This window comes from Colletotrichum spaethianum (genome assembly GCF_022836535.1).
Source record: "Colletotrichum spaethianum MAFF 239500 DNA, contig26, whole genome shotgun sequence".
In the NCBI taxonomy this organism is placed as follows: domain Eukaryota; kingdom Fungi; phylum Ascomycota; class Sordariomycetes; order Glomerellales; family Glomerellaceae; genus Colletotrichum; species Colletotrichum spaethianum.
Genome location: NW_026054796.1, coordinates 349,253 through 370,632, shown reverse-complemented (window position 1 = coordinate 370,632; position 21,380 = coordinate 349,253). Strand labels below are relative to the sequence as shown.

General features: G+C 56.1%; 6 protein-coding genes across 6 annotated transcripts; 3 read left to right on the top strand and 3 right to left on the bottom strand.

The window, feature by feature from the left end:
• Positions 1-2,260: 2,260 nt before the first annotated feature.
• Positions 2,261-7,848, top strand: ColSpa_09065 (uncharacterized protein; the record flags this gene model as incomplete). Its single annotated transcript, XM_049275277.1, has 3 exons — positions 2,261-2,678; positions 2,711-5,349; positions 5,395-7,848. The coding sequence occupies 3 exons, from the start codon at positions 2,261-2,263 to the stop codon at positions 7,846-7,848; spliced, it is 5,511 nt and encodes a 1,836-aa protein (XP_049131234.1).
• Positions 7,849-8,242: 394 nt separating this feature from the next.
• On the bottom strand, positions 8,243-8,650 carry ColSpa_09064 (uncharacterized protein; the record flags this gene model as incomplete). The annotated part of the gene is made up of 1 exon (XM_049275276.1): positions 8,243-8,650. One exon carries the CDS (start codon positions 8,648-8,650, stop codon positions 8,243-8,245), a length of 408 nt encoding a protein of 135 aa, XP_049131233.1.
• A 397-nt stretch (positions 8,651-9,047) lies between these two features.
• Positions 9,048-10,108, bottom strand: ColSpa_09063 (ubiquitin carboxyl-terminal hydrolase 21; the record flags this gene model as incomplete). The annotated part of the gene is made up of 3 exons (XM_049275275.1): positions 9,048-9,968; positions 10,025-10,038; positions 10,087-10,108. The coding sequence occupies 3 exons, from the start codon at positions 10,106-10,108 to the stop codon at positions 9,048-9,050; spliced, it is 957 nt and encodes a 318-aa protein (XP_049131232.1).
• Positions 10,109-10,561: 453 nt separating this feature from the next.
• Positions 10,562-12,762, bottom strand: ColSpa_09062 (putative xanthine/uracil permease; the record flags this gene model as incomplete). The annotated part of the gene is made up of 8 exons (XM_049275274.1): positions 10,562-10,898; positions 10,946-11,070; positions 11,117-11,597; positions 11,644-12,111; positions 12,166-12,259; positions 12,304-12,400; positions 12,448-12,537; positions 12,586-12,762. The coding sequence occupies 8 exons, from the start codon at positions 12,760-12,762 to the stop codon at positions 10,562-10,564; spliced, it is 1,869 nt and encodes a 622-aa protein (XP_049131231.1).
• Positions 12,763-15,972: 3,210 nt separating this feature from the next.
• Positions 15,973-16,328, top strand: ColSpa_09061 (uncharacterized protein; the record flags this gene model as incomplete). Its single annotated transcript, XM_049275273.1, has 2 exons — positions 15,973-16,116; positions 16,170-16,328. The coding sequence occupies 2 exons, from the start codon at positions 15,973-15,975 to the stop codon at positions 16,326-16,328; spliced, it is 303 nt and encodes a 100-aa protein (XP_049131230.1).
• Positions 16,329-18,000: 1,672 nt separating this feature from the next.
• Positions 18,001-20,014, top strand: ColSpa_09060 (uncharacterized protein; the record flags this gene model as incomplete). Its single annotated transcript, XM_049275272.1, has 4 exons — positions 18,001-18,400; positions 18,494-18,722; positions 18,772-19,280; positions 19,329-20,014. 4 exons carry the CDS (start codon positions 18,001-18,003, stop codon positions 20,012-20,014), a joined length of 1,824 nt encoding a protein of 607 aa, XP_049131229.1.
• Between the last annotated feature and the right edge of the window lie 1,366 nt (positions 20,015-21,380).

Genomic DNA, 21,380 nt, shown 5'->3' with positions numbered 1-21,380 from the left:
AACATAGCATCACACGGCGTTTTGGGGGTCATTCTACCTGCATTGGGAGGTCACTCTGCTTTTTTCCCCTATCGGTACACGCTGTTCCCTCGGGTAGGGCATCTTGGCAAGGCATTAGGTCATGACCGCATGGGATGGGAGTTTGCACAATACCCATCCGCTTCGGATGGTAATTTTGGGAGGCATTTTACTTTTCTCGCGCATACACACTCAGAGAGATGGATTTTAGGTGCATAATTGAGCAACCGCCATCGAGCGGGTCAAACCCTGATCTACACTGGCCCGTCTGTCTAATGGTGTGCTACTAAGAGATTAAGGAGTGAAGGGTGACAGACACGAGCGACTAAAGCCCAGTAAATGGGTGGCGCGATGCAGGGCGAGTAGAGTGTGGCGCGAGAGTGAAGGCTGTGATGCTGCGATGTGTCGGCGATGCAGAGATCTCGATCGCAGCCCACGCGATGCAGCCTCAATCAGGTCAAGCAGCACTGCGAAGGAGGGGCGGTCCACCCACGTGCAAGGGCTTTGAGAGGGAACCCGTGATGCGACAATGTTCGCGCTGCGACATCCGAGACATTTGCGCGGGTGGATTGAATGGTAGCGATAGTAGACGAACTGGCTACCGTAGCTTGGCGGTGCTGCCAGAGCCTGTCTCGTTGAAAAGCTGGTCGGAGAACGGGCATAGGGTTGGATAGCAAGACGCGATAAGAAGTCAAGAATGGCAGGGATTTGGCCTTGATTTGTGCCATATCTGCTGTATTAAGGCGAGTAAACAACTCGTGGCAGATCCATGCCGACGAGACGGTCTTCGAACCGCTCCGATGACAGACAAGGTTAAGGAGACAAGGTGGCTACAGCCTACAGATGCTGGGCGGGGGCACAAATGGGGTGATATCAAAACATGAATCAAGGGTGACCGCTGTTGCGTTGCCAACGACATCGAGCGAAGAGATTACTGGAAAGGGCGGACGTTCGATCCGGCTGAGACACACGCGCAGCAGGATGAGCTGGCCTTCTTATGCCCGTCGTCTACATCTCGCGGCCATTACGAAGTCCTCTCTGCGTCCTGGATCTGTCGATCACGGGCAGAGATAGGAATGGCGGCAGCGGGTTCAGCATAGGTTCGCCGAGGGGTCGTGTGTTGTGTCGTCAAGGCTGATCCGAGATCCGATCTGCCTACTGACGGAAGCGAGGCTAGGCGAGGAAAATAAAGCCAGCGATGACTGAAGATTGCAGAGCCATGACGGGACATGATGGTCGGCCGGACTCCCATCCGCTGGGGGTACTTCGAGAACAGACAAGACCAGAGAGCAAGACCGAGTGACAGATTTTCGATGGTACATGGCTAAGCCAGGGAACGGAGAGCGAGTATCCTTGTATTGATCCTACCTGTACCCACGTCCCGAAGCCTTTTTTTCCCCTTCCCCGTCTACAACTTGTTTTCGCAGAGCTGGCGGGCGGCCGTGTTGGGTAAGGTGCGCTAGAAGAGAAGGACAGCTTCCCTGGCAGTGACCGACCAGGCCTGTACCATCAGGCGCCTTCAAGGCCCCTGATTGGCCGGGGACTGGGATGTCTGTGTCAAGGGCAATCAACTCTACCTGATAGCGTCTCTCCAGCATCGTCCCAAGGTACCCTACTGATGGCCCCACCACACTCGGTTTGTTTACGTCTAAGCTCCCGGCGTCAACATCCACTGGTTACTCCGGCAGTGCCAGCTCAACGGCGCCCTCGATTGGACAAATCCGCTTCAAGCTGGGCTGGGCCCGATGAGAAACCCCCAATGTCAGTCTGATACGACGACGCACCAGGTCCGGGACAATACAAGACATACAACTCCTTGGTTTTCGAGCCGCTTCCGCCTCCGACTACACAGCGGGATTGTCTTTCGAGCTGCTCGTTTCGTGCTCATGCTCATGCATCCTGCCCTCCTCCATTGCAGCCTGCAAAGTCGGTCTCTTGATCTGACCCGATCCCGCCGACAGCCTCGCTGCCCCTCCCCCCACGCATCTTCGCACTCGTTTGCGCGTCAAACTACTCCCTTTCACCTGCGTACAACTTGCCTCTCGACTTGGCTTTCATGCGCTGCTAGAGACGCAGCAAACCGTCCAGCCTTGCGTGGCAGCATGCAGCTCACCTAAGTCAGTCATTCCCACGTCAGACTCACCCAGAGAAACCGGAGGGGGACGCACCTGTACGACGAGGCTCTTTCATTCCGCCGCTTGCCCCGCAGACTTCGACTCTGACTGACAGCGGAATCCAGACCATGGCTTCCAAACCTCCCGACGAGAAAGAATCGTCGGACGCTGCGGCGGCAGCAACCACCACCAAACCCTCCACACCCGTCGCCAAGGAAGACAATGGCCCGACAACACCCAAAAAGGCGGGTGCTCCTGTTGCAGATGCGGCGGCGACGACTCCCAAGAGCGCGCCTGCCCGTCCTCGAGCAGCAACCATGAAGAAGCCACCCGAACCCCCGACACTGCTCGCCGACTTTCTGAGGGGACGCCCTTCCCCGCAGCGCATTGCCGCCGAACGAAAACGAAGAATGAGTCTCGACGCAGTCAAAGCAGAGATGAGGGCCGAGATGCGTCAGGCCGCCGTGGCAAAAGTACAACAGCCTGGCGGTGTCAAGGACCGCGTTCAGAAATGGCAAAAGGCCAACGCCGCTGCCATGGTAGCGGGTGACCCTTGGCTACCCCGAGCGAACCAACAGAGCTTGCATTCCCGGACGAGATGGAAAGCGTCACAGAAGAGGACCGCGTCCGGATCAAGTTGCGACAGAAGAGAAAATCGGCGCCAAAGATCGAGGTACATAACGACGCTGTGGCCGACGAAAAGGAGGAGACGGTGGAGGAGCTCCCCGACGGCCAGACCAAGCAAGCACCCAAGAAGCGGGTTGTGAGCGATGACCACTGGATGGCCCAGAAGAGAAGGAAGAGCCCGCCACGGTCAAAATCGCCGAGAACCAAAGACACAGCGAGCCCAGGCCCAAGTCCGTTGCCCAAAGGATTTGTACAAAAGACGCCCATCCAGGCGCCTATCGCCAAAAAGATACAGGACTGGGCGGCGAAGGTCGAGCTGCCAGAGCCGTCCCCAACTAAACATCGAGCGTCAAAGTCGACGGACTCCCTTGATGGCAGTAGGATACAGGCTAAGCTTAAGGAACTTCAGGAGAGGCAAGCAACCTTGCCGAAGAAGAGGCTCGACGATGATGGCATCCGCGTTAGACCCATCAAGACGCCAGCGTCAGAGGGGTCGAACGCCAAGGCCCCGAGACCGCACAGCACAGGAGCTGAATCTCGCGACCGTAGTCGTGGTGCTAGTTCAAGGCAAGACTCATCCGACTATATTGTGGTGGTGGAAGAGGAAGAGTCCAACCGTATCGAAGTCATTGAGGACGCCGCGTCGAGTCTTCCCGCAACACCAACGCGGAAGCCATCAAAATCACGTAAAGTCAGTCGAAAGAAGAACGCACCCCCTCGTACAGAAACGACAACAGACGAAAGATCCTGGGTTAGCTCCTCAGAGTCCGCCGTCAAGACGGGGCTGGATGACTCGGAGCTCGCTCCCAGTTCACTTACAAGCGCACCTGGTGCAAAGCCATTGGCAGACATTCCTGTTGGGTTTTCTGCCTTTAGCGAGCTGGACCTCCCTCTCGACCGGAAGAAAACGAGGAAGAAGGCCCAGCGCAACCCCAGCTTCAAGGCTGCTGATGTGCTCAAGAAGGTTGTCACCGAGGGCAAGAAGATCCTGCATGAGGCTGTCGAGCCGCCTAAGCAACCTGTTGCCAACAATCCTCCGAGTATCGAGAAGTGGCTGAACGGTACAGTCGATCCATTTGTCGATGAGCCATCCAAGAGGGAGGAGTCCCCGGCTCCGAAGAAGAAGGCGTCCGAGGGCAAGCCTCTCGACAAGGCCAAGTCACAAGATGCCGGCAGGCGACCGTCGGTTGAGCCCCGTCAGAGGAAGCCCTCTCCTCCAACCCAGACTGAGCTATCCGAGTCTACAGGCCTCACAGAGTCCACACAAACAACTGACACGACCCAAACCACACAGTCGACAGACTGGACAGAATCGACTTTCACCGAGACAGATCTGAGCGCATCTACCGAGAACAACGAGAATGTAGCACCAAAGCACGTGGAGGAGAAGACGAAAGAAAAGCCCAAGACGCCAACATCCGCTGGCTCTGGCTCTGGCTCTGGCGGCTTGCGCAGAAGAGCAGCAACTCGAAGCTCACCTTCGCCCATGAAATCTGTCAAGAAGCCTTTCCGCGAGATCCTAAAAGAGGCGTTTAGAGGAGAATCCAGCGGCCACCAGACGCCTCCGTCCAAGTACATCAGCGAAGAAGAGCGGCGATTGGAGCAAGAATACGATAGCTACGAAGAGGACGAAGAATCTAGACGCACCATGCGTCGCCGCTCCTCTGGCTCTAGCCGGACCTACTCTGATCGCACTTTTACTGATGATTGGACATATTCTGACGAGTCTTCCGTACGTGAGGATAAGACCCCCCGTCGTAAGCCGCCTACAAACGGCGTCCATGAGCTTTCTACCATTCTAGGGTCTGCCGACACCCAAAGCACCTACTCCGACATGACTTCGCAACTGTCCGAGACCACAATCACACAAAGCACTGGCCTTACGAGGAGCAACGTTTCGCGGCGAAGCAACAAATCAGGTCTCAAGCGAAGACTGACCAAGCACTCCGATCTAGTGTCGGTTCTGTCTTTGCCCGATGACAGCCAGGTACCGGGTAGCCTGAGAAGCATCAGACCCCGACCGAGTGTTAGGAAGGCGGCTAGTGTAAGGAGAGCCACCAACCGCCCGGATACGGTCACAACCAAGGATCTCCTGAAGGAGTTCGCGGACGACGAGGACTTGTACCAGCGTGAGCTGAAGACGCTGGTTGACGGTGTGATCCCTGTACTTTTGTCCACCGTCCTCCAAGAGCGCTCTGCGAGCGTAGTCGACCTTTTCGGTCCCGAGTCTCCTGGCCGCAAAGCAAACAGCATGTCGAAATCCGTCGTTAACATGGGCGTTGCCCTCGAGAAGCTGAAGACCGCCCACAAGAGGGCATCTCACACGGATATCGATCGGCTGATATCCTGGCTGCACACCGCGTCTCCCATTTACGACACATACATGGACGCATGGCGTCTCGGCTTCCAAGATCTCATCGTCAACCTGGCCCCTGCAGCCGACCGGCTTGATGACGAGGACTCTCTCATCAACGCCCTCCCACGCAACGCTGAAGGCGACGTCGTCAACGAAGATGGAGAGCGCGTTGACGTTGCGCACCTGCTGAAGAGGCCGGTACTTCGCATCAGAACTCTTGCGAAGTTCACCAAGGTAAGTCCACTGCAAAAAGTTGAAATACAAAACTGACGGCCATAGGGTCTCCATGCGGCTGTTGGCTCCTACGACACACTTGCATTGGTTGGTGACTACGATGCCCTGCAAGAGAAGGCTCGCCGTCGGCATAGAGAAGAGTCTGCCCGACTGGCCGACGAGGACGCCATTAATACGGACACGACTAGACTCCGCGATCTCCGAACCCTCGCGCCAATGGAATCCGTCAAGATTGACCCCAAGCGACAGGTCAGCGCCAAAGACCTCTTCTCGCTCAGCTTGACCCACTCCAATGGGCAAAGACTCGAGTGCCAAGTCGAGCTCGTCCACCGCGATCTTCCCGGTGCGAACAACGATAAGGGGGACCTGCTCATTCGCGAGACTGGCAGTGGTCGCCGGACATGGCTTCTGTTCCCCCCAATGCCCATGACTGTGATCTCAGCCCGTCGTGGCGACTCTAGACACGAGCTTGTCCTCATGGTACAGGGTACCCACAACGGCCGGCAGTGGTACGAGCTACTGAGCCTCGTCACAGACAACAATGATCAAGTGGACGACTGGCTCGGCATTGTCGGGACCACTCCTGTACCTCCCAAGGAGCGTCTGCCAATTGTTACTGAGGAGAGCCTCCCCGAGTCACCGCAGCAGAGAACGGACATACCTCTGGGCGGCAAGCTGCACGGCTCCTCTTCCAGAGACATGTCTTCTCCAGAGCCGATGACACCAACACGATCGATTCCTAGTCGCTATCATAACCGTGGTTCAAGCATGCCGACCACTCCCATCGGCCGTAGTCCTTTGCCCGAAAGAACGCCGACTCAAGGCTCATACAATGACGGCGAGGGCAGACACAGGGCCGCACCCAACACAACCCCCTTTCGCGAGGACGGTGCTCCGCCACCCCCTATCCACCGCTCACTCGGCCCCAAGTCACCCAAGCTGCAGCCTCCTGTCGATCTTCAGAGCCCTCGCGTGAAGCGGCGAGGATCGTCCCCCTTGAAGCACGAGTACCTGCCATCGGAAGAGTCATCTGACACATCCCGTTCTGTCACCGAGATCTCTGAAAGTGAGACAGAGACAGAATCCGACTACACATCGTCCGAAGACGAGTTTGACGAGGACATCCCCGAGACCGAGGTAGGCTTCAGTATTAGGGATCCTGAGCCACAGCCGGAACGCGAGCGGGAGCGTGAGCGTGAACGTGAGCCAGAGCCCCAAGCCTTTGTGGACTCACTCCAGCAAGAGTCGGCGATCTCGCAATCTTTCGTCCAAGAGTCAACGGTGTCCGAATCCGTATGCAGCTTGACACCGTCCAACTCGGCGTCGCAAGCCGGCCTCCACGGCCGCAAGATGAGCGCGTCGGAGAATTACACCAGATACATCGCTTCCATTTCGTACTGGAACGAGAAGAAGGGCCAGTGGAAGGACATTTCCCTTGAGCCTTGCTCCATCCAGGTCACCGCCGGAGTCATCGAGGCGTACTCATTAGTCATGAGCCCCGGGGGGCAACCTGATATTCCCCTCGTTTCCCTTGAGCTCACGCCCCTCGTCCTTCTCCGACAGTCCACCGTCGTCGACCTCGAAATCCGCTCCGCTGTCAAGGACGATTGCAAGAATAAGGATATCGGTGGCGGCAACTTCCGCTTCCGCTGCCCCTCGAGCACGGAATGCTTTAATCTCTACATGGCCGTCCACCACGCACGTCTCAACAACCAAAAGTTCATCCAGCTCGAGAACGAAGCGCGCTACAAGTCGTTCGGTGAGAGGCCCGCCGAAGATAACGAAGAGAACAGCAGCCACCGGCGTAGTTGGTTCGGCCGCAAGAACAGTTACCGCGCGTCGACTCGCGCTCCCTCTCAGTCCCATGACGGCAGCACTCCGTCGTCGAGCCTGTCCGCGACCAGCTTCCTCAAGAGACTCACGGGCGCCGGCACATTCAACATCGCGCGATCGTCCATCGACAAGCAGGGTCGTTTCTCTAACAACAATAGTCTCTACACATCTGGATCTTCGTCTGACGGCTATCCTCGCTCGCCGTCGATCAGCATCTACTCCCACTCAATCCGCAGCCCTCTGTCGTCCGACAATATCAAGATCCGGCTGCATCTGCTCGTCACCTCGACTAAGTGGGAGGACTACGGCAACTGCCTGCTGCAGATCCGCCGCCCGCCGCCGGGCTGGCACCAAGACCTGCGCGCAAACCATGGTCTCGAGAAGCGCGTCACCGTCACCACCGTGCCCAAGAAATCAGACAAGGCACGCATCGTGCTCGACGCCGTGCTGGGCAGCGGCTGCTTCACGCCCATGGGCAGCAGAGGTATCGTTTGCGGCATCTGGGAGGAGATCCGCGACGAAAGGGGCGAGATTGGTGTGGCACCCAAGACGGGTGGTGCCTCGGGCTCGGTCAAGAAGTGGTGCTTCCAGTGTGCCAGCGTCTCAGAAGCCTCATGGGTGCTGAGGCTCGTTCACCAGGAGGTGGGCGTCGAGCTCCGGGAGTGAGGACCGGTTTTTTTTTTTATCTATACCGTCTTTGTCTCCTTTTTTTCCCTTCTTTTTGTTATGATTCCCCCACGAGCGTCGGTTCGCTTTCGTGTATTGCTAGACTTGGCTTGGGCGTCTGGATTCAGGGTGGCATAGCGTGCCTGATCCGTCTTTTTTTGGTGTTTAGAGAAGGGTGGTAGGATGGGGTTCACCAGGGTTATATGTACTAGTACATGGTCATGGCCAAAGGGCTTGGGGAGGCAGGCAGGTTTGATTTGCTTAGGGCATTTTTTAGATGATACCGAAGTCGTTTGCGTGCTGGCAGGGGTGTTGGGATAGTGTAGGTTTGTAAAAAAGGTACCGTGTAGAGGACCAGTGGGTATTGACTCGCTTTAACTATCTATAATGTTTCTCAGCCTTCTGACTTGCCTCGCGATCCTCGTTGATGCTGGCCTTGTAAACTGGCGCGTTGCATCCCCACCAACCACCGGGTCTTTGAACTGAAGGGCATCATCCCTCGGGCAACCGGAAGACATGCGTCGCGCCCAACGGCGAGTTCGTGGTCATCTTCGGCATTCGCGAGAGCGGCTTCACCGGTGAGGCCGGATACATTGACAACATCCGTGCCGTCGGCGGTGTTGTCGTCTCCCAGCAATCTCGGGGCCTCGGAGCCGCTCTCAATGCGGGGTTTTCGTGAGCTCGGCTGTGTTGCGGAGGGCTGCGTCGTTGGCGCAGTGACGATACTGCCTCGATTACTCGGGGCCACGGGGCCGGTGCTGTCACAGGCCGCTTGGGTGAAGCTCGGATGCCCGTTTGTCATTTTGCATCCGTGGTACTTCCGGCTGGTCGGCCGGGACCACTGTTGACAGCCAGAGCAGAGTCGAGTGATTGCTCCTCAGGTGCCTCCTCATCGCTGAGGGTGATTCGGTCCGAGTACGTCACCAGCGGAGACGAGCGCGGACGGTGAGTTTATAGCAAACGTTGGGGCTAGGACGTTGACATTCGAGTGGAAACTCCCGAGCCGCACGAGTCTCGTGTTTGACGGGGCCGACGTTGGATCAACGCTGCAACGGCTGGCGGTCTCCGTGTGCCCCGACCAGCATCCACGGCGCATCTCAAGTCCTCTCGCCGAAGCAAGGCATCCGTGCTGCTGAACCTTTAGGGGACTCAAGTGTTGTCTACAGCTAGCCGGCCTATACATGGTATCATTGAAGCGTTCAGCCCATCATCTCCTCGTCATCGTCACCGCCACCGCCCATCTTGCGTCTCAACCTCACGGCGTCCTCGTCCCTCTTCCTCCGCTCGAGGCCCTCCTTGATCCACGCCTCGTACGCCGCATCTCCGCCCTCGACCTTCTGCGCCACAACGCCCTTGAGTACCTCGCCGGCGAAGCCGACAAAGTTGTGCCGGCGCAGGGCGTTCTCGAACCGCCAGTTGCGGCGCTTCTCGTTCTCGCGCTCGAGCGTCTCGGCGTCGCCAATCTCCTGGGCGGCGATACGCGGATCGCGCACCATGGCCAGCACGTTAAATCGGATCTCGGAGCTGGCGTAGGTGAGCATGCGGTCCTGCAACACCTGCGTCACCTTGTTCGGGAACTCGTCGGTCGTGCAGGCACCGTGCGATATGGGCGCGGGCTGCAGTCCATCGAGCTCGTACAGCTTGCCGTCGATGGGTGTGTAGGCGATGAAGTGGAAGGCGTCCTCGGCCTCGCCTGTCTTCTGTGTCTCGTCGACGAAGGGGCTGCTCTTGGCGAAGCTGTTGTGCACTTCGCGGATCAGATCCGAGTTGCTGAGGGCCTCGCCGCGGAATTCGGGCGGCAGGACCATGGTAAACTCGCGGAGATCTGAGAGCTTCTCGCCAATATCCACCTCGTCCGGCTTGTTGAGGACGACGCTCAGGAGCGCTTGCGTACCGCATGCATTCTGGATAGTCTGTTGGGCGAAGAAGAGGCGTTCGGCAGCGTCGCGGTCGTAGGATTCTTGCGGTCGCGCAGGGAGGCCCTCGGAAGGATAGCGGAAGAGGAAGATGATGCCGTATATGGGCTGCAGCGGGGCGAGCTCGTCGGGGGAGAGCGTTAGTAGCTCCTCAAACTGCACGCCCTTGACACCGAGATTCTCGAGCAGGTATGTGAAGACGCCCTAGGCGGTGCGGTTAGCTTGGCGATCGCGGAGTCAGAGCCGGAGAAATCGCTTACTGCATCGGACTCGACTGTGAGGGTTAGCAGAGGTTAGAGACGGGTGCTTGGGAGATGCGTACTGGTGTTCCATCCACCACTCATTTTGAAGGCGGGGGAGATGATTTGTGACAAAGGTGCGGACAGTTGGGTCGTAGCGGCACCGGATCTCTGCAAGGTATGGTGGCTGCTTTAGTTTCCCAGGTCGCAATCAAATCGGAGTTCGCAGTGGACAAGGAGTTGGTAAGCTGGGAGGTTGAAGCTTCAATGTTTGGAGGCGAAGTGTTTGACTGTTGACGCAGGTCGGAGCTGTGGTGGGTCTTGGTGGGACGGGACCAGGGTCAAAGATCCGCCGGCGCACAACTCGCTCTTGACTCTCTGCACCGACCATCACTTTAACTGCACATCAACGCGATTCAAGGTTCATCTTATTGCTATCTACAGCCATTAACAGCTGATATAAGTAGTATCGCCAGGATTTCTAGCACAAAATCCTCGCAACAATATCATTTTCTTCCGGTAATACAAATGAAGAATCTAACCCCCGGTCAAGTACATTCAGTGCACAGATCCCGGCGTGACCGCACGCTGTGGGATCGTCACCATGTGAACACCGTCATCCTTTTGATGCGATGAACCCACGCGCGAGCCCGCACGCGAGCCCGCAGCATAGGTGCTGTCATGGTCATCCTGTATGTTGAATTGCCGCTTGCTGTCCATGTCACCATTGCTGAAGCAGCTGGTGCGAACGGCACGATAGAACCAAGGCTTCTTGCCGGAACTCCTCCAGGACCAGTACTCCTTGGCGTCGTACTCACGGGGCTCGAGCCTACCTCCAGAGAGCCACACAGTCAGGCCAATGAGGCCGTTTAGAACAGTGTACACAAAGACGCCCCTGTATTCGTTAGCTGCAGCTCGAATGGCACAATGGAAGAAACTCACGCAATCAGGCCATAGGCGACACTATAGGAGAACGGGATGAACGTCATAACAACGAATGAAGGAAGGACGTCACCAATATACCGCCAGTTAATCTGGGTGATCTGACGGATCATCATGCAGCCGACCTGTAGGAGTTAGAAAGGATCTATAAGCACAGCCTTGGAGCCTCACCAGAACGAGCGTGCAGCCCGTTGCCCACGGCGGGATGGACGCAAATATGGGAGCAAAGAAGATGGAAATGAGGAAGCAAAGACCGGTGGTCATGGACGTCAATCCGGTGCGACCGCCCTCAGCGATGCCCGCGCCACTCTCAATGAACGCTGTAACAGGAGAACAACCGAACAGTGAGCCGATGGAGATGCATGCCGCGTCGCAGCAGTAGGCAATGGTGGAGCGAGGGAAATCGCCGTCTTTGGGGTCAACAACACCACAGAAGCGGACCATCGAGTACATGGTGGCCGTGGCATCAATAATGTCGACATAGAGGAATGTGAAGAGGGCGAGGGCGAACTGCGATCCGTTCTTGGTCACGTCCCAGTCAAGGACGTTGAGGGTGTGCTCGATTGGGTGGAACGTGACAACGTTCTTGAAAAAGTTGAAACGGTTCTCGCCCTCCTCGTTGTAGGGGAAGTAGGTGATGGACGTGTTTCGTCTGAAAGGGGTTAGCGGGATCGGACGGAGAGGGTCGACGAACTTACGGCCATGACAAGATCGACACCAGAGCAATACCCATGATGAGTGCATACTTGACTCGGAACGACATCAAGTAGGCCGTGACAACACCGCCGGCGAAGATGGCAGTCCACATCTTTGGGCTCGACATGATGCCACCAGCGCACATCTGGGTCTGGGGGTCAATCATCTCGACAGGGCAGCCGGCGATGGCCAGCGGGCTAGACTTCCAACCTCCGGTGATGGCACCGATGCCCGCGGAGTACGAAAGGCCAATTTCCGTCAGGAAGAAGCCAATGCCGACTCCTGTTGCCGTCTTGATGGTAGCGGGGATAAGTTTGACCAGCCACTGACGCATTCCGGTAAGAGCGAGAAAGATGAAGATGAGGCCCTCGACGAAGACTGCCGTGAGAGCCACCCGGTACGGAATGGCCCCCGAGCCGTTGGGACCGACCACCTGGAAGGCAAAGTAGGCGTTGAGGCCCATGCCGGGACTGCATTGTTGTCAGCGCCTGAATTGGCCAGGTTCTGCGAAACAGAGAACTTACGCGAGCGCCACTGGCAGGTTGGTGAAGAAGCCGAATATGAAGCTGGAAAGTCCAGCAAGGGCCGCGGTCGCGGTAATCAAATCAAGTCGGACACCTGCAAAGTCAACCCTGCTCGCAGTGAGGAGTCAGTCAACTCACCCTCTTTACACTCCTTGTAGCTGAGAATATTGTCGCAATCGCTTCGGTTCTCCAAGTCGCATTCACAAGTGCCGCCCGTCTGCGAGAGAATGATTGCCTGTGCCGATTAGTGTGTGGCCTCTGTGGTCGACGACGCTTACTCACATTCACGGCGATAATGTAGGCCATGGTAGCAAAGGTCGTAACGCCTGCTCGGATCTCTCTCAAGAAGGTCGTATCGGGGATCTCTTTAGGCTGGATATGGTCAGCCCAGCCAACATTCAAAATCGGGAGAGAACTTACATGACCGCTTCCCTCGAGTCTGAAGATGCGGCCGAAAGTGGACGAGGAGACTGTCTTATCGAAGCGATCGACAGCCTTCCACATGCTGTGGACTTTGCGACCGACGGCCGATCTCTGGACGGGCGACTCGACGGGTTCCAGGCGCGACATGTTGGAGTGAGTCGACATGTTGCTCATGGTGGGCGATGGAGGAAGGAGAGTCGGTGGACCACCGTCCAGGCGACTCGGAGAGGTAGTGGGTGAGGAGTTGGTGACACAAGGCTCAGTACAAAAGAAGAAGGTTCAGATGTCTCAGACTCTTGTGCGAGTTGCGGCGAGAGGTGGTTGGCGCAATCGGCGAGGGTTAGGAGAGGGAAAAGGAAAGGAGACGGCACCAGGGAAACCGGGAGATGGGCATCAATAGAAGAAAGGAGAAGGCAAGGTACCCGGCAGGACCAAGCAAGTTGTTTAGGAATGGCCGATGAAAGAGATGTCTTGGGAAAGAGAAGAAAGCGAAGGCAGCAAGACCGTTGCAAAAGGAAGTGAAGGAGCGTTGATGGAATGCCTGGGGAAGGGAGGAGCCTGGTAGGTATTGGAAGGGGTGACAGTGGCAGGAAACAATTATATCCTTGCTCTCTCCTGCCCCGCCTGTTGCCTACCTACGCACAATCCACAACGCGTTTTTACATCACTTGCATCTCCTGGACGACATTGGTCTTTCACTTGAAGCAAGGTACAGTACCTTGCTTTCCATACTTTACCACACCGAGCACACCCTGCCTTAGCTCTGCTACTACCTGAGGGACGCCAGTGACAGAGGGTGCGCCATTCTTTCTTTTCCCATGCAGCACCGACGCCGCGTGGAGGTGGGGACGTGGCGGGAAGTCCACATCGCGGGCCTGGACGGGAAACAAGGCCCAGGCCGAGTCCCGACACCACCTTGAGACGGATGGTCAAACTGTTGCCTCTGCATCTTTATGCTAGTTGCTGGTTTACCCGAGTCTGATAAAGGTTGACCAAAGCCGACTGGACAGGCGCAGTTGGTCATCTCAAGAGGAGGTTGTGAGAGAGGGGCCAGAATGGGCTGCGCTTCTCAAAGCCATGCCGCTCCAAAATATAAGACAAAAACCTTGCATTTTGCCCCCAAGTAGATGAGGAGGCTTTCCGAAGATGGAAGCCACATCCGTTCAGTCGGAAAGGCATGGGCAGCGGGCTTTGATCCGAATCCTATTCCATCAATGACCTCGTTCTGGCTATCAGTCAAACTTTCCAATCAGCCGCCAAACGACCGCTCTCATACGAGTTGACAGACTAGACGATACCATCTGGTTTGTAAGATCATGTTCCTTTAGGGACGAACTCCATCTGTGCGCAACGCCTCATGAACCCTCAGCCCAACTGCCAGGTTAGACGCACCTTGATTAAGGTAGTCCTGGCGATGGGCCGCTCGGACTGCCGACGACCCCACCTTCTTCCCGTCATCATCTTCCCACCTGGCTTATCTTCCATGTCGGACGTCATCTCGATAGCTTCACCATCGTAAAGGTTACGTCGGTCTCGACGAGAACCTCCGGCCTCGACAGCCATGCCATTCCTGTCTACTTACTCTGCGACGCTCCCAGCGCGCTCTGGCCAAAACCAATGTCCTCGTCCATCATCCCTTCCGTGGTTGGCAGCTCGCGTTTGCCGTCAGTCCTATTGAGAAGCCATGAATGCAACAGGAACGCGGCCACAGGCCAATTTCAAGCCTGCAGGTTGCCGCTCTAGCGTTGTACTTGGCAAGCGAGACATGTCTCGAAGCTCCTTAATAGGATCGCCAAGGTCGGCCAACGGTACTTTGCATTATATGCGGGATATTCGTCGTCTACAGAGATTGAGCTTGTGACAATGTCCTGCCCTCGCGTCAGCCCCTCCTGGCCATTGTCTGGATGTATGCCATTTACGGCTGACCTTACCTGTCCTACAGCCGTCATCAGTATGACTTAGGGGTCTCTTGACTGGTTGGCTCTCCAAAGACTCAAGACTTACGCACGTCGTACCTTGCTTGCGCATCCTGCATTGCTGCAAAACGCCGCTATTTTCCTCGCTCGCTTCCTTGTCACTCCAGAGCTACGGAGACTTTAACATCGTCTTATGGACCACTCGCAGTCCGTCCCAATCAAACCACGTGGTTTACTTATGGGCGCCAGTGGCTCCGTGCTCTGCAAGAATGAAGCTATTTATGATCTAATTTCTCCCTCCACCGGAGAATCAGAGTTGGTTGACGTTTGAGCATGTTTGTGGCCAAGCCTGCTGGCAATCTCGAACTTGGTAGCAGAAGTGAGCAAGTCGCCGGCGGGGGTCCTCTTAGCGGACAAGGCACTGTCGCTCTATAGGTATGAATTACGGCTACAATGGCGTTCTGGCTGGAATTGAGGTGGGGCCTTTGTAGACCTTGACGGATTGGACTTTGTTGGAAAAAGAAACGGGCAGCATGCTTGCTTTCTATTGTCGTTGAGCAAACTCGCTTAAACAGGTTAGGTCAGCCGCAAAACAAGTGCCCTGCTAGGGGAAGAAGGCGCTGGTGGAGGTTGGCATTGATCACTCAGCGGCGTATCTGGGCTTGGCCGAACGGTGCATCGCTGAGTTGTGACTGGCCCCTTGGCACACAGCAACATTTACGGCCGCTACTAGAACGTGCCCCCGCGTCCCCCTGACACGGGTCCATTAGCGGTGCCGGTCCTGCGGGATACTGAAACCTGACCACTCACAGTGACCGAAGTCCTCGAAGCGGAACAAGCTCCCCCTGCATCCCAAGGGTGTCCCTGCCCCGGATTGCCGTCTCCCTGCAGATCCACCCACCCTGAATCCAATCCGAGGTTGCCCACCGCGCTGACCGCATCCCGGCACCCTTCCTACCCTGCCTTTGCACTCCATCTCACTCTTCCACCACCAACAGCTCACATTGGGCCGCGATGCCACCATCTCACCTTTCCAGCTAGCCCCGTCGGCGCCCCCTGCCATCTACATTGTCGAAACCAACGCTGTTACGGCTCCCTCAAATTGCCGTCTAACAAGCGGTCTGCTGGCCAGAGTCTGCGTAGTCCACTATCAAACGGGTACTGTGTGGGCTCACGTCGCCCGGTTTGCCCTCTCACCTCGCCTGCCGGCCTCATGGGTGTCCCCGGGCGCAACCGACGGCTCCCTCCCGCGAAACGGTCCGCTGGGACCTACAGGAAGGCCAGACTGCAGACTTGACAGCTAAAGACACGACACGGCGTCTGTCATAGGGAGATTCGGTACGACGGCCTCCCCGCCAGTCTTACCGCGATGCTTTGAATCGATAGGTTGATCCCTTGGGAATGAGAAGGCATCTTGCAGGGTCTGTCGCGGTGCGAGGGCTCTTTGCGCGAGAAAGACGCGACAAACATGCCGGCGATGCTCGATCGTATGGCTAGCTCAGCTCCTTACGGCATGAAGGGCATGCAACAGCCGAATAGGATTCCAAAGACACGGCTAGCACTCAGCCAGGCACAGCTCGACGCGAACCTGTCGATAGTCCGCAGTCCAACAGTATGTATGATATGCGCTCGCTCTGCCATGTGGCCAGAAGCGTACGCCCCCAGGCCGGCTCTTTTGCTGAAAGCTTCGACCCGCGCCGTCGTCGAGAGCCTATAGCAGGGAAGCACACGTCCGACTCGCCCAGCACAGTCTACGTTCCACATGTCAGCCAGCCGGCCAAAGGTAAGATCCCGGCGTCCCTGGTGTCGAGGGAGACGCAATAATGGAATTCTGTTGTTTGACAGTCAGGAACGCAATCCCGTTGACGATTTCGAGCAGTCGATGAAGAAGTAGCCCTCTCACTTCTCTGCGAATGTGGCACGGCGTTGCGTACCGTTGATGCCGGCTTCCACACGTCCGCTGCTGTTGTGCTCGGTGCAACTGGACGTCCGGGCGTACACTTTCATTGATCTCATTCTGTGTGGGCGATGGGCAAGTCGACCACGGCCGCCCAGCCAGCCCTGGTCTAGTGCTTGAGGAATAAGCAATGCGAAGAAGACGGATTGAGACAGTGGAAAACAGTGGCCGATCAGTGTCCAATGAATCTATACCAGATGGATGGGCGACCGGGACGTGACCGGCAGGGCGCCACAAATCTCAGATGACTGCAGTGTGCATGGGTTATCGGCGGCGTAAGGTGAGAGAGGGAGGGAGGCGGGCAATGGGGGGCTCAAATCCCGGCTGTGTTAGCCCAGTTCGATATATGGGCGTGCCGGGGAGCACAAACTGATGATGGAGCTGGACTTACACCAGGTCGGTCGGCTTGGTAACGTGCGTCCAACTCCTTTTCATGCGGACGTCTTGATTCTTGTTCATCTTTCAACGTCACGGTACATAACCGGACGGACGCGCACGATCACACACTGTCGAATGTGGTTCCTACTGGGGAGAGGGTGATTATTCGTAACAAGGCACCTTCGTGGGACTGGCAGCTCCTCTGACGCAACCATTCCAACCCCTACCCTTTTCTCCCGGCTTTTACTCTTCCTTGAGTGACCTGGCCTTTATCAAAGGCTGGCCCGACGGATGGGAGAGTGAGTTGCTGTTGCTCTGTTCCTGTGGGCCGCGCCAAATCTCAACCTGGTTTTCCCATCCATCACGTTGCATCTGCATATGCGCCTGCGACGCGTATCGAATCGACTGCAGCTGCCGCACAACCACAACGGCAAGAGGAACTGGCACCGGCACACACGTCAACTGTCAACTGCCATCTGCGTCCCACGCCCTCATATGCCGGCCTTTTCCTTCCGTCGGTCTCTCTTCGCCCTACAATAAGGCATCCGTCTCAATTGGCGCGGGTTTGGAGTCTTTCTCCTGATACACTAGCGGTGTTTCTCACACAGCACAGCTCCTTCCTCCCAGATCATCGTGCCTGCCTTTTCCTCCCAACCCTTTTTCATCAATCAACACTTCCCACACCGCCCGCCAACGACAGATTCCCTCCGATTTTGTCAATCGCTTTCTCTCTCTTTCTGTCTCTCGACGACGCCGTCACAGTTTCGCTTTTTTGCATCGCTCTGTTCGTCGTCTAGAATTCATCATTGATGGTCTCAGGCTCCCGCTCATCACGGCTGGTTTACCTAGACGTCTGCGACTACCTATCTCCGGCGACAACTGTATCTTAACTTCATTGACATCAACCTCGACGACGCCAAACATCGGACGGTTTACGATCCCGGTCCTCTACGAGGCCTGAACATTCACCAACACAATCGTTTGCCGATTCTCGGGCATGCAACTGTTCGGCCAGGACGACCTTGTAGTCTCGCATCTCGACCTGTTGTAAAGGCAATTGCTCGCATATATACAGCATCTCTAACACGCCACCTCTTCTTAACACCAACCATCACTTACCACAACATCTATCGTCTCGTCACCGACGAAAAACAGCCCGCCATGTGGGAAGTTGTGTGGACGGATCCCGACAGGGAGTCCAGGAAAGAACATCGCGAGCGCAAGGCAATTGAGCGAGAACACAAGGAAAAGTCCCGCACAACTAGAAGCTCAATGTCCACTAGGAGCTCTTCTTCGTCTGACAACAAGCCATTCAGCTTCTTCGGGTCCAAGGGTCTCAAGAGGACACTTACACCGTCAAGCGTCAAAGTACCCATGACACCCGCTCTGAAAAACCCGAGCATTGACAGTACCTTCAGAGGCTCGCTCTTGTCAGCTATCTCGGAGCCACCGCTGCTGTCTACGGAGCCCCCCTGTAGTCTGGTCACGGTCGCGGATCGCACTTACCTGCCGGAACAGTTTGCCGAATCATTGCAGAGCTCGCCGATATCGTCCAACAGAGGTACTAAACCCCAGCTCTCCAGCCTTGCCGCAGCTCACTGATGTCCAGGTTTCATAGACTCAGTATTCTCCAAATGGACAGACAGTTCACTAGCTGGACCGACGTCTCCGTGCAACACGTCGGTAGCCGAGTCGACAGCAGGCAAGCGGGAGCACTATGTCCAGACTCTTGGTCCGACGTCCTTCATTACAAAGAGCACCGAGGTCACCATCTTACCCCGGACGATAGAAAACGACATCGCAGAAATGGTCTCGCATATTACTATTACGGCGGAACCGGTCAAGGAAGAGCCGCCGACGCCTCCCCGCTCGCCAGCAAGACAGTAAGTGCAGTCGCTACAAGTTCCAACGACACCATTAACAACATTACAGACCTGCGGTTCCAGCCATGGCCAGCCCGGTCATGCTTGACACGCCTGTAAACCTGTTCCCAACCCATTTCAACCAGAAACAATCACTACGGCACGTGTCTTCATGGATGACTGCGTTCAAGCCTAACAACCCAGACGCCTGGAAGCCCCCAGATGCGTGGGACTGCGGTCCTTCACCAGAAGTGCGAACCCCGATGGTGGAGGACGTCATCGGCGAGACCTTGGAGGTAGATGATGGACTCGCCATGTCCATGGACCTTGGCAGCATGCAGCGTGAGATCAGACGCATGGCCGCCGCAAGCCACAGTATCCGCCTTTTGCGCCTGAAAGAGGTCTGGGGCGACACAACCGACGCCAACCTCTACAAGGAACTGGAAATGGAGAAAAAGAGGTGGATGCTCTCGACGTTGCACAATATGGACAAGCAGGCGGATCAGAATCAGGCGGTCCACCCTGATAAGATTACTCCGGCCAAAGCGAAGAAGGTTCTGGCACTCTACGAGACTCAAGGTGAGCGAAAAATGACTTTACCTTCATGTGATTTGGCTGACTATTCAGCAACTACCTCATACTTGGCTGCCCTCCACTTTAACAAGCAAGTCTACCACCTGTCATCCGCTCCTCTGTCTCATACCCTCTTCCCCAACATACACCCGGTTCTTGTGCCGGCAATCTCGCCATCGGCCTTTCCAGTGGCACCCTCTCTGTTTGGCGTAGCCTACTCCCTGGCACTTCCGGCACTGTTGCCATCGCCTGAAGTCCCCGGCCTTCTCAGAAATGTCCACCGGTGTCTCGCCGTTGGTGGAGCCCTTCATCTGACACTGATCGATCCCCTCCCGATCAAAAGCACTCTCGGTCCTCTTATGCGCTCATGGATTGAGGAAAATCTCATTTTCAACCTAGAAAAGAACTTCCGCTGCATGAACCCGAGCAAGCTGTTCCCCCTTTGGCTCGCAGATGCTTCTCTTCGTGGTGAGGGCAGTACCATTACCACGGTCAAGTTCTGTGCCATGCCGCCCATCGATAGGCCGGACACAGCCACGACAGACACCGAATCGCTTGCAGACAGAGCCGTCAAACAGGAGCTGCGCAGCATGGTTGGCCGAATGCTCTGGAGGGAAGTCTGGGGGCAGTTCGTCACCGCCGACCAGTGGTGGTGGGAGCAGCCCGAAATTGTTGCGGAGTGCGAACAGCTCCAGACAGCGTGGGAGTATAGCATTATTGAGGCAGTCAAGACTTTGTGAGGTGGTTGTGGTACTGGAATTTTCTCTCGCGAGAAGTATAGGGTAGTATTATGTGTCACTCCAGAGGGGCAGAGATGTTTCCCATGACATGGCGTTGGAGGCCAGGTTTCTTTCACAATACCCACCTGAATGGCGGACGGAGCCGTTTGCTTCACCTGCTTGGGAGGCAGTTTGGCGGGTCCGACAGGACATGGTGTGGCTTTTGATGTATATCACAATGCTCCCATTTATTGAGCTTCTTGGAACCTTTGAGAGAGGGCAGATGGCCCTGCAGGTTTTGCGAAGGGCCGCTCCGCATGTATTAGTCTGGATGAGCTTGTCGAACTAACTGTGTCTATGTAAGAGTACCGGTGTTGGCGGCAGGTTCACACAGACTGGCACCACGTACCATAATGGCAAATGCAATATCTATTCCACGCTGGCGTCTAGTTCACCGTGACATGTTTCCTATGAATTGTCGTTTGGCCACGAAGGACATCAACCCATAGCCCGAAAGACTTGGAGGGTTGGAACAAATCGAGGTCGCCAAACAGAGCCCCCGATCCGAACCGGATGCCCGGATGGCATTCCCATACCACACCCCGATGGGAAAGTCTACCTAGTCAATTAGAGTTTCGACTGCGCTACAAACCGTCCTCGCATTTCAATGAAATCGATGAGGCGGAATTTTCGCAAACCGAGTGCCGTCTCGGCCGTCGCTTGTTTTTAGTAAAAAAAAATTCACTTTTTTGTTTTGTTTTTCATTTGCAGTATAAGGCATCCCAGCCTTTGATGACGACCATCGGGGGATTCTCGTCTTGACAGCTCCACGACAATGGAACCTTTCGTGGTTTCCGACGAACCACGATAGATCCCTGTTCTTCCCCGCAGCATCCCCACTTTTTTTTTTTTTTGCTCCTTTTCGTCTTTTGTTTCCGAAATCGTGGGGAGTGGACCGGGCGGACTGGCTGGTGGTGGGTGCTTTTCCCCACGGCCTGATGTTGCTCAAGGCCCTCCCTCAGTTGCATCCCTTTCGCTTGAATCCAACCGGCGCCGTCGGGACCTGTCCTCTCTGTGCCCTACGCCTAACGGGGAGAGGGTTTCGCAAAGTGGGAGCTGAAGGCATCTGGCGGTGGCAGGTGCCATATGTGCATCCTGTTGCGGGCAGGGCCAAGAAGGCAAGAAAGGTAGGCATGCGTGACGGTGACCTCGTCTCGCAGGACGGGGGGCGCTAATTCCCTCGACTTGGCAAAATGCCTCAACTGTATCATGGAGGGGCGATCGAGATATTGTACATTGGTCGAAAACGTATTGATTACCAAGCTCGGATTTCGAGTGCCCATGTCCAGGACGAGTCCGATATACTTCCTCTTGCGCGCTCCTTTGA